This window comes from Hylobates moloch, unplaced genomic scaffold (genome assembly GCF_009828535.3).
Source record: "Hylobates moloch isolate HMO894 unplaced genomic scaffold, HMol_V3 SCAFFOLD_4, whole genome shotgun sequence".
NCBI classification, from domain to species: domain Eukaryota; kingdom Metazoa; phylum Chordata; class Mammalia; order Primates; family Hylobatidae; genus Hylobates; species Hylobates moloch.
This window is the reverse complement of record NW_026652279.1, coordinates 29,438,038-29,450,675: the sequence shown is the minus strand read 5'-3', so window position 1 is coordinate 29,450,675 and position 12,638 is coordinate 29,438,038. Positions and strand designations below refer to the sequence as shown.

The 12,638-nt window shown below is 35.6% G+C and overlaps 1 protein-coding gene across 15 annotated transcripts in view; it reads right to left on the bottom strand.

The window, feature by feature from the left end:
* The window catches only part of PPARG (peroxisome proliferator activated receptor gamma), a 179,661-nt gene that overhangs the window by 42,070 nt on the left and 124,953 nt on the right, over positions 1-12,638 (bottom strand). For 14 of the 15 annotated variants that reach the window (XM_058437279.1, XM_058437277.1, XM_058437274.1 and 11 more), the window contains one exon: positions 1,424-1,562. In XM_058437279.1, coding sequence (XP_058293262.1) covers positions 1,424-1,562 — 139 coding nt within the window. Of the gene's footprint in view, positions 1-1,423; positions 1,563-12,638 lie in introns of those variants that run through there. The other variant, XM_032149741.2, reaches the window with a different exon arrangement.

Here is a 12,638-nt window from a genome sequence, read left to right as displayed (position 1 = left end):
TCTTCATAAAGATGAAATAAGTTTATTGCAACTTGATTGCATCACCTAAAATACAACCCTTGACTTGGAAGCTTGCCCTTATGTTTTATGAGGTCTGAAATAAAAAGGAAACTGATGGAACTGAACCAGCAAATTATTTTGCAATCCATGACTACAGTTGTATACAGCAGATGTAGTCAATTGTTGAGGAAAGTTGGACAAAATTTCCATCCTGTTCAGTACTGCTGATAGCTCTATTCAAAATACATTCTTGCCTTTAGAAGAACCGACCCATAGTAATCATACAGATAGAATTTTGTGAACTATTTTTAAAGGGTAGGTTATTAATCAATGAGTGACTCTCAAATATCTTGATGGTTTCCACTGTGAAAACCAAATATCTGCATGATAGAGCAAAAATTTAATTTTCTCAGATGCTCTAGAGTGCATATAGATGAAGACTGCCTTCTTACTAGATCAGTTTTGAGAAATATGAAAACAAAAGAAAGAAAAAATAGGATAGCTGATGAAATGAAACTTCAAATTTAATTTGATCATGTTGGCATTTTTTATTTCTTGAGTGCATTGAAAAGAACTGATTAATACTAGACACATATAATACTATCAAGTTACACCTAAAATTTATTTTGTCAGCCAGGCAACCAATCAGAACCAAATAGTGACCAAGAATTATTTTTTCAAACATGTTTGTCTTCCAGGACCTTACTGAGTTAGTTCCACAGATCATGAAATAATGGGTCTTTTCTCAGGTCTTCTACATCATTTCCCTTAAGTTGACACCCAAAGTCATAAGATTGACTTTAGACACAGGTTTCAAAAGTAGAAAGTTTTATTCTCTTATGTTTCTATGGCTTTGAAGTTTTGCAGAACTATAAAAATAATTTGTTTTAGCCTTTCCTCAACTCATGGACGTTCCTTGAAGTGAAGGAAAGGAATACTCGTCTTTGTATAATAAACAGCAAAAAAAAAAAAAAAAAAAAAAAAATTAAATGAGTCTAAATTCTCATATGCCATTTAAAATTTCAGACCCAGACATCTTCAGGATTTTCTTACATTTAAAGTAGAAAGACACTACTGATACACAAAAGTAAATTTTAATTCTGTTTTTAATGCATGAAGCAATATAAAAGTTAATCATGATGATCATTATATTTGTTCTAACACTAAAGTTTTTCCCATCATCCCCCAGATTTTTCAAGTCTCTTCTCTCCTCATGGCAGATGCTCAACCACAGAGAGAAAGGTTCTATAATAAAACATTAAAAACACTGACCTAAATGAGAAATGTTTTATCGGCATGCAATATTCTAAATTCTGGTATTTGGTGGAAAAACTGTACACATTTTTGGCAGTGGCTTTAGTGTCCACTGGTCTGGCAGCTATAATGAGAATAATAAAGTATATGGTGATGACTGTTTACTTACCATTATGAGACATCCCCACTGCAAGGCATTTCTGAAACCGACAGTACTGACATTTATTTCTACTTTTTTTGTGGATCCGACAGTTAAGATCACACCTGTCATAGATAAGCTTCAATCTGATTGTTCTCCGGAAGAAACCCTGCAAAGGGATATATATAAAAAAGAAGCAAATTTTAAGTCTTTATGACACATGGAAGCAGCAACCTACAGCGAAAGGTATACTGGCCTGGGAATCAGAAAAGGCAGGTTCTTGATACAATTCTGTCACTGGTGACTTTAGACAAGTCACTTAACCTCTCTGGAACTTAATTTTCTTTGCTATAAAATAAAGAACCAGAGGATCTCCAGGTCCCTTTTTTAGCTCTTAGACACTGACCACATCCAGCTGCGGCTTTCATTGGATCTTGGCTCTACATTTGGTTTTCAGCATGCTCTAAGAAGTGCTCTGGATTTAATGTAATGCAAATAAAACACCATGTAATCAGTTAAGTCTCTCTGCAAATCATTCCAACAGCATGCCCCAGCCTTTGTAATTGTGCTAAGCAGCCTGGCAAAGTTATAATCATTTCATTCTAAAACATGATCAGGGCCAATAAAAATCCACATGTGGATAATTTTTTTGGAATTCTCTACGTTGCATAATTTCCTGCAGAATTTGTTTTGCTTATTTATGCTGTTGAAAGTGTGCCCCATCATTGTTGTGGCTTACAGACAGAAAGAAACTATGGGAATAACATGAGAAGTAATCAGATAAATCCTCACAAAATCGACTGCTATCTCAAAATGTCAAATACGTCAATTTGAGGCCAACTGAATATTCTGCTATATTTACGTCTTTGGAAAGAGCTGAAAAAAATCGAATGGGATATGTTTTCTGACTCCATTTTTTGGGTTCATCATATTCCTATTCATTTCTATTGTGTTCATCTTCATAAAACTTAATTGCTAATTCTTTCAAATGTATCTGGCCCTGTTTGGTGCAAAAAACACTGCATTAGTATTGCTTTGGTCATTAACATGCATTTTAACTTTCTCCAAACTTCCATTTCGAACTCTGGATGAGTATGTTCTGATTACTTGACAGCTTCATTTAAATAATTAATAGCCATCTCTAAGCCAACCTGTCCAAATTGAAGTCCTGACCCTCCCCTACAAACTCACTTCACTTGTGGCTTTCTCCATCTCAGCAGATGCAACGCCATCCTCCCAGTTTCTCAAGCCAAAATCCTTGAAATCACTCTTGACTTCTTTCTTTCCTCAAGAAGAAAGCTTTCTCTAAATACACACTTGCCTATTTCCTTCATCGCCTTCAAGTTTTGTGTCTCACCTTCTCAATGGGGCTAAGCCAACCTATTTAATGCTGTGGCCTGTCCCTGCCCCACCTCTCTTCTGGAACACTTGATCCTCTTTACTCTGCTCCAGTTTTTCTTCTTTCCAATAGCACTTATGACTTTCTAACACACCACAGAATTTACTTATTATTGTTTAAGTGTTTATTTTCTGCCCCTCCCTCACTGCTCAATTAAAATTATAAGCTCCTCAGGGGCAGGAATAGTCTCTTATACCCCTGGATGGAATCCAAATGCCTATGATAGTGCTAAATTAAAATTTGTGGAATTAATACAGATGTCACGTAACTTCCTTTCTGGGCCTCACCTTTTTCAACTATAAAATGAGAAAGCACTTCCATCTCTGGTAGTTTGTGATTCCAAATTGTGATTGAGATGTTACAAAGGCAATAAGCTTGACAAAATAATCATTATTCTCAATTTTGTGTTTGTCATTTCCTTGATCTTTAAGAACATATAGGCTGGGTGTGGTGGCTCACACCTGTAATCCCAACACTTTGACAGACTGAGGCGGATGGATCGCTTGAGTCCAGGAGTTCGAGACTAGCCTGGGCAACAAGGTGAAACCCTGTTTCTATAAAAAAATACAAAAAAATTAGGCAGGTGTGGTGGCATGCACCTGCAGTCACAGCTACTACTCTGGTAGCTGAGATGGAAGGATCACCTGAGCCCAGGAGGTCAAACTACAGTAAACCAAGCTATGATTGCACCACTGTACTCCAGTCTGGGTGACAGAGTGAGACATTGTCTCAAAATAAAAAAAAAAAAAAAAAAAAAGGAAGAAAATACAGCTTTATCACCTACTATGTAAAACAAAATAACATACTATTTAATTTTGCTTGTTTTGAGGCTTTATTAAGTGGTATTATGCTATATGTAGTTTTTTGGGACACTTAAAATTTGGTATGAGGTTTCTAAAATTTAAGTTCTTGTTAGTGAAAGACTATGATTTACTAATTTTCATAAATATATAGTATTCCATTGTATGACTATACTATAATTTATTAACCTATTTGTATGCGGATGGACGTTTGAAATGCCAATTTTTTGCTATTATGAGAAGAGTTTCTCTAAATATTCCTGTAAATATTTTTAAGTGGCATTTCTGGGTTGTACAATGTGTGAATATTAAAATTTTACAAGATAATGCCAAATTGTTTTCCAAAGTGGCTATCAATTTACACTCCCCACAAGCGCTTTATGAAAATTGAAGTCTCTTCCACATTTGGTGTTGTTAGACTTCTTAATTTTGACAATCTAAAATGTATAAAATTGAATTTAAATCTTGATTTGTATGTCCCTGGCTTTTTACTTCCCAGTTTCTAATTGTCTTTTCCTTAAAATTGAATTTTAGACTTTTTTATAAATATGCTAGATATTAATCTGTTGTGTGTTACAGATGTTCAAATATCTTCTCTGTTTGGCTTAGTATCCTTGAAATGTACTTTTTCAGTATTTTTGTTTTTTCAACCAATAGGTATTTCATTTCACTCTCATTCTTTTTGTTTTGTTTTGTTTTGTTTTTTGTTTTGAGACAGAGTCTCGCTCTCTTGCTCAGGCTGGAGTGCAGTGGTGCTATCTCAGCTCACTGCAACCTCCACCTCCTGGGTTCAAGCGATTCTTGGGCCTCAGCCTTCTGGGTAGCTGGGATTACAGGCATGCACCACCATACCTGGCTAATTTTTTTTTTTTTTTTTTTTTTTGTATTTTTAGTAGAGATGGGGTTTCGCCAAGTTGGCCAGGCTGGTCTTGAATACCTGGCCTCAAGTGATCCACTCACCTTGGCCTCCCAAAGGCCTAAAATTACAGACGTGTGCCACTATGCCTGGCTCACTGTCATTCTTGAGAGATTACCGAGTACTCAGTTATTTTCTCTTAATACTTTGAATTCCATTATCCTTCTGCTTCCATTTTGCTGTTGAGAAGTCTCTTGTCAATTTACTTCTAAGGTGATCTATCTTTTCTCTTTGGTTGCTTTTATACTCCCTATTTGTCTTTAGTATTTGGCAGTTTAACCACAGCGTGTTTGGGCATGAATTTATTTTCATTTATCTTCTTGGATATGTTGTTTCTGCATTACGGCTTCGCATGTTCATCAGTACTGGACTCCAGTTAGATAAGTACTAGACTTTCTTATTCTAGCCTTCACATTTCTGAATGCCTCTCTTTAATTTTCCATCTTCTTCTCACTACTTACTAATATTGATTGCCAAAGTAAAAATCAGAACAGAAGCAAAATAACATGAAAATATATAATTACACTGGCTAAAGTAAAAACAAACATTTCTCACTAAAGTTCATTAGTGAGAACAGTTCTGCACTTTATTCTTCCATTGATCAGTGAAGAAGACATACCTCTTTAATATTCAAAGATCCTATGAATCCTTCAAGAACTAAAAGCCTTCAAATTCCAGCAGATCCTGGATAGGGCATATTCTTTAAGACACTGTTGGTTTCATTCTTGGTAGTTTCTTTGCATATCTGTTTCAGTTTCAGGTTTTTCTTCTGCTGTGTCCAGTAAGCTATCTAACCCTTCCACTGAATTTTTATTTCAATAATTATACTTTTAAGTTTTAGAAGCTTCACTTTTTTTTCACTTGGTTTTCAAATCATCCTGGTTATTCCTAATAGTTTATTGTTGCAAGCCTATGCCCTCTTCCTTTAAATAATTCATAATAGCTATTTTATATTCTGTATCAGGCAATCCCAATTTTTGCTTTCCCCAGGTAGGGGAAGAGCAGGGAGTCTGTATCAGTTTTCTTGTTGTTGATGAATGTCATTCAAGATGGTTAGCTTCTCACATGCTTGCTGATATTATTTGGAACTCGTTTCTTGACCTTAAACTGGGGGACTCCTACAAGGTCTAAATTAGGAATTCAGTAGCCAGGGGTGCTACTGACTTATGACTATTTCAGACACTTTTGAGAATCCTGGCTTAATTCAGAAGCCCTACACTCAGCTCCTTCTCACTGATTCCTCAGAAAACTGCTACAGCCATCCGCCTTTGGGGCAATGTTCACCCCTGTACCTCTCTGGGCATCTATCATGGGGAAAACCCTGACATGCTAAGTGTGCCTGCAGCTCACAGCTTGGAACTGAAGGTATGTTTGTTTCATTTTGTTTCACTGATGTTTTGGAGAGTTTTCTCTACCTCTTGTGAGATCGACAATGTCTTAAAGAATATGCCCGATGTAGAATTTGCTGGCAGTTGAAGTCTCTTTAATTCTCAAAGGGTTCTGAGGACCTTCAGATATCAAAAAAATTTTTTTCACAGATGAATAGAATGCTAATGTATAGAACTGTTCTCATTGATAAATGTTGGTGAAAATTTTGATGTTTACCATTGTGATCATAGATATTTTATGATATTCCTTGACTTCTCTTTTGATTCTTGCTTTTTAAAGACTAATATTAGTGGGTGAAAATGCTACTTGGCTAGCTGACAGCTGGATGGCTCACAGAGTGCTCAGTTATTTGGCATGGTTAGGAGAGGAAGGTTTTTTGATAAGAGAATTGTTGATCCCTTCCTTACACCGTATACAAAAATTAACTCAAGATGGATTAAAGACTTAAATGTAAGACCTAACACCATAAAAACCCTAGAAGAAAACCTAAGCAATACCATTCAGGACATAGGCATGGGCAGACTTCATGACTAAAACACCAAAAGCAATGGCAACAAAAGCCAAAATTGACAAATGGGATCTAATTAAACTAAAGAGCTTCTGCACAGCAAAAGAAAATATCATCAGAGTGAACAGGCAACCTACAGAATGGGAGAAAATTTTTGCAATCTACCCATCTGACAAAGGGCTAATATCCAGAATCTACAAAGAACTTAAACAAATTTACAAGAAAAGAGCAAAGAACCCCATCAAAAAGTGGGCAAAGGATATGAACAGACACTTCTCAAAAGAAGACATTTATACAGCCAACAGACATATGAAAAAATGCTCATCATCACTGGCCATCAGAGAAATGCAAATCAAAACCACAATGAGATACCATCTCACGCCAGTTAGAATGATGATCATCAAAAAGTCAGGAAACAAACAGATGCTGGAGAGGATGTGGAGAAATAGGAATGCTTTTACACTGTTGGTGGGAGTGTAAATTAGTTCAACCATTGTGGAAGACAGTGTGGTGATTCCTCAAGGATCTAGAACTAGAAATACCATTTGACCCAGCAATCCCATTACTGGGTATATATCTAAAGGATTATAAATCATGCTACTATAAAGACAGATGCACACATATGTTTATTATGGCACTATTCACAATAGCAAAGACTTGGAATTGACCCAAATGTCCATCAATGATTGACTGGATTAAGAAAACGTGGCACATATACATCATGGAATACTATTCAGCCATAAAAAAGGATGAGTTCATATCCTTTGCAGGGACATGGATGGAGCTGGAAACCATCATCCTAAGCAAACTATCACAAGGACAGGAAACCAAACACTACACGTTCTCACTCATAGGTGGGAGTGGAACAATGAGAACGCATGGACACAGGGTGAGGAACATCACACACTGGGGCCTGTCAGGGGGTGGAGGGTTGGGGGAGGGATAGCATTAGGAAAAATACCTAATGTAAATGACAAGTTGACGGGTTCAGCAAATCAACACGACACATGTATACCTATGTAACAAACCTGCACGTTGTGCACATGTACCCTAGAACTTAAAGCATAAGAATAATAAGAAAAAGAAAAGATAACCTCAAGGTTATGGTTTTATTGCCCTGTAGAACATTAACCATTCTGAATCTTATTTCAGGATTCTTTCTTTCAGTGACTATACATTCTTGGTCCTTCGAGTTCTTCTTTGAACTAGATTTACCATCCTGCTTTTCCCTCGTTAATGGGTTTTAAATAAATCTTTGACACACATTCAAAAAAAAAGAGAATTAAGTTTAACTCTTATAATGGAAATTTCTGACATGACTCAGCTGATGCCTTTCAAAAGTGTATCACATTTTTTATGATGATCCAAGGTCTTTCAATGAATAATCATTCTGAACATTATACACTGTATATGTAAATAAAATCTTGAACTGAATACACAGATCCTAGCATGCATCTTGGAACTTGCTTTACTTTTTTTACACCGAGTTCATGACAACCAAGTGTTTTCTTGTCATTTAACTCAAGGAATCTAGAGGGGAAGATGTAAGGATATTATTGAGTGCTTTTCTGTAAAATTATTTATTGATTTACAGAACAAGGCCGGCTTCTCCAAATTTTCTTCATATTACTGATGAAGAAACACTCTAATAAAACTCTTTTTTATTATTTCAGAGTCCATAGAACAATGCATTTTCAACAACTTACTCTTCTGATGATCAGGAAGTCTGTGATGTGGTGTGTTGGAGATGCATCAGTCACCATTTGAGAAAATTGTTTTGTGTATATATTTATTCTAATGTCTGCACATTTGTCTGTTAGAAAGTAACAGACAAATTTTTCATATCATTTGAAAAAATTTCTTTGATCTCTCCTTAATTGCTTTAATTTTAACAAAACATCAGGGACAATGAGACCTCAGAATGGTGTTGTTGATTTTACAATGAAATTAACAGCCCTGTGCTGGGCTTGCAGTTGGCTCTCCCATGAAGCAGTCTGGCCCCTGGAAGTTGGATTAATAAGCTATGACTGGCAGGTGAGAAGAATTAAAACTCTTTCTGAAGTAGGGATGAATAGACATACAAGTGGCTAACAAGCACACGGCATTCTTTTGTATACAGAAATACAAACTTAGATTACATTGTATTGTATGGTAGACTGTATTTACTTATATCTTTAGGTATGGCTATGGTTCCAAAATGATCTTTCACTAAAGATAAAAAATAGGATGGAACTTACCAAGGAAAAAAATGTGTCCAACATGTAAACAACAAATAAATTATAGCTTTCCAAGCTCTAAAGTATGTATATCTTTCAGTTGCTAAAGGTTTTAATTTTACTTAAGTTTGCAATATTAACACACCCAAGAATCTGTAACTATTTCACCTTAATTCAAACCCAATCTACCCATTCTCATCTGTCTGACTGAATTTTGGCAAGAATCACTAATATAAACCTGTTCCATTTACATTGTAAAACTGTTTAGGAAGATCTACCAACAGCTGTTTTATGCTGTGTTTATTCTTTTCAATCCATAGATAAGCCTGCAGCTTTGTGGTCAATTGTATTTTTTAAATTATGAATATAACCCACATTCTACTACAACAGCAAATGTGAAGCTTCCAAAACACCTCTCGGAAAATACATGCAGATGAGTTAAACACATTTGCTAATTCCATTTTCCTGGCTTTTTATTGCGTATTGGTTATAAGCTAAGGACATGTCTTTACTGACAGCCACTGGTCTAATGCAGCAGTATTCAGAATGTGGCAGCAATTTTGTTTAGTTTCAAAGTAGCAAAGAATGAGTAACTGCATTTCTTTAGAATGAGACTGAAAGTTTTATGGTGGCAAGATCCCTTTACTCTTTTTAAAATTATAGAAGACCCCAAAGAGATTTTGTTTATGTGGGCTATCTTTACTGACATTTATCACACTAGAAATTACAACTGAGAAATTATTATACACAAGAACATATAAGCAAACATTCCATTAGCTACCAGAGCTATGTCATCATCCTACATCATGTAGCTTCCAGAACACTCCACATACACTCCTGAGAGAATGAAAGTGAAAAAAGTAATAAAAATCATTATTATGAATATAGTTTCAACTTCATGGATGCCTTGAAAGGGTCCAAGCCCCAGCCACACTTTGGGAACTGCTGATGTATACTTGAAGAAGCCAAATGATATTGTTTCATTATGTAACCACATCCTACCAATAACATCTGAATCATTTTATAGATGAGAAAACCTGAGTAGGATGTGGTTAAATAATGATGTATGCAAATGTACCTCGCACAGTATCTGGTACATACTAAGAATTCAATAAAAATCAGAATAAGAATTCAAAAAAAGTTTCCTTTCTTGACCCACCATCCATTTAGGAATCAAGATGTCCTAATTCTTTCCTAACTGCTGTTCTATATCTTTACGCCAAATAAAAACCCCAGCCGAGGCAGGGTTTATTTTATAAGGTAAATATTTATGAACAATTTATTCTGTGTAATCAGTATATAATAAATGATATTTTATTCATTGAGTATATTAAAATTATTTTAAAAGACTGCATATCAAAGTATAAGTGGATTCACATATTTTCTCCATATTAAGTAGTATATTACTAAATGTTTAAATTTTCCAAGAATAATATTTTTCTTATTCTTACCTTTAAAATGTGTAGATGTCTATTTTCCCTTTCCAAGTGAGTAAAACCTTCCTTACATTTTAGTCTAGGAATTCTGGAATCCACATTTTGGATGGTTTGCAAATTACTGCAGGTTAGTATACAATACGCTTAGTTTTCTTCTATGTTTGCTTTTTAATCTATGATAGGTTAAGGACTCCCCTAGAGTCTTCAGGTTTTATTAAGTATTTTTTCTCCCTCTCTGCTTTCTACCCTTTCTAATCCTAACTTGAAGGCACTTGGATTTCCTCCTCTCTCTTCTCTTTTTGCTACTCTTCTTCCCTGCTTGCTTTTAAGTTTTAGTGCCCTCAGAACTTAGATTTATCACTATAACCAACTACTGACAATGTTCTTGTCTTTCCATTTTCAGCTGTTTTCGGTAATGTTAGCTTTCCACAAATTTGTGACTAATAGGATTATGGTGGAACTATTTGCTTAAAGGTTTTAGTTTTCTAAGTGCTTTACTAGCCCATAGAAAACAATAACTTATTGTGGAACCTTAAACCAACCATGCTGTTTTTATTTATTTATAGTTGTAAATTATCAACATGACCAAAACAGAATGGTTTCTTCAGATAAATAGGGCTCAGAATTTAGCAACAGTTTACTCACTCAAAAATGGTATCCAACTCAGTAAAAATAAACTCTAACTCATTAAATCTAACAATAAAACTCAATAAAGCCACAAAACACTCAATAAAAAATCTAAGTGAATAAAATGACATGTTCTTACTACTCATCAAGATGTTAGATAATTGACTTAATACAATGATTTCATATAAGGTCATAAATATTTTAACTTGGTTTAAATTACAGAATGAATGGGTTTTAGTGTTTTAAATGAAAGCATCTCTTGCCAGGAGTGTTTCAAAGTGTCAGTTTGAAATTATAGACCTTAGAGATGAATAAGACCTTGTGTAGCCAATCTAACCAAGTCATTTTACACATGGGGGGCCTGATGAAGGATATAATGTGTATGTGACTGGCTAGTGACTTTGGAAAGTGGCGGAGCTGACCTCTGGCTTGTCCCTTTTCACTGTATTAGGTTGCCTTTAGAGTAAAAACTGTTTCAATTGAAGGGACTTTAGAGATTATCTAATTCAGTGTCATCTTATTTATTTATTTATTTATTTATTTTTGGAGTTAGGGTCTTGCTTTTGTGACCCAGGCTGGAGTGCAGTGGTGTGATCATAGCTCACTGCAGCCTTGAACTCCTGGGATCAAGGGATCCTCTTACCTAAACCTCCCAAGAAGCTAGGACTACCGGCATGTGCCACCATGCCTGGTTAATTTTTAAAAAATTTTGTAGGGATGGGGTCTCACTATGCTGCCCAGACTGGTCTTGAACCCCTGGGCTCAAGCGATCCTCCTGCCTTGGCCTCCTAAAGTGTTGAGATTACAGGCGTGAGCCACCACACTCAGCCACAATCATTTTATAGATGAGAAAATCTGGGTAGGATGTGGTTAAATACTGATGTATGAAAACGTTACCTCATACAGTATTTGGCATGTAGTAAGAATTCAATAAAAATCAGTTTCCTTTTTTGGCCCATCATCCATGTAGGAACCAAGATGTCCTAAAGCTTTCCTAACTGTTGTTCTGTATCTTTATGTTGAATAAAAAGCCCAATAAGCAGGTGTTTATTTTATAAGGTGAATATTTATGAACAGTTTATTCTGTGCATTGAGTATATAATAAATTGTACTATTTTTTTGTTGTGTATATTAAAATTATCTTAAAAGACTGCATATCAAAATATGAGTGGATTCACATATTTTCTTAATAATTAAGCAATAAATTACTAAACATCTGAATTTTCCAAAATACCCTTTTCACAAAGGAAAGAGATGAGGATAAATAGTATCTCCTTTCCCACACCGTTATACCTCCTTGCCTGTCTGTGTATGTGGCTCACATTGATGCTGGAATAAGGAAACACGAGGCACTGCTTTGAGAGCCAACACCACCTAAGGAGTCAGAGTCTAGACCGAGGTCTGCCACTTACTAAGGGATGACCTTGGCAAGTTTTACTAACCTGTAATTTCTACATCTGTAATGTGGCCATAAAGAAGCCCAATCTTACAGGATTGCTCTAGGGATCCAAAGATATGCATATATAAATAATCTGTAAAATCTAGTGTCTATACAATATTACATGGTATAGCAAAAAAATAAATAAATAAACAAACAACTAGAGAATGCAGGAAATCTGCATCCTGGTGCCAGATCATCACTGTCTTGCCATGACCCCTTGGAGAAGTCACCTTTTTGTAAAAATCTGCAAGATGCAAGGATTAAATTAGATCAATGTCTCAAAGAATCAATTTGGAGAAAGGAACGTGGGGCAAAGCAGCCCAGCTTTTATCCACTTTCTTAGGCTTTCAAATATTATATCATCCTTTGGGAGGCTGAGGTGGGAGGATCACTTGAGCCCAGGAGCTCAAGGCTGCAGTGTGCTAGGATAGCGCCATTGCACTCTAGTCTGGGTGACAGAGCAAGAATCTTCCATGAAGAAAAAAAATTCATATATTGTATCACCTAAAAAAA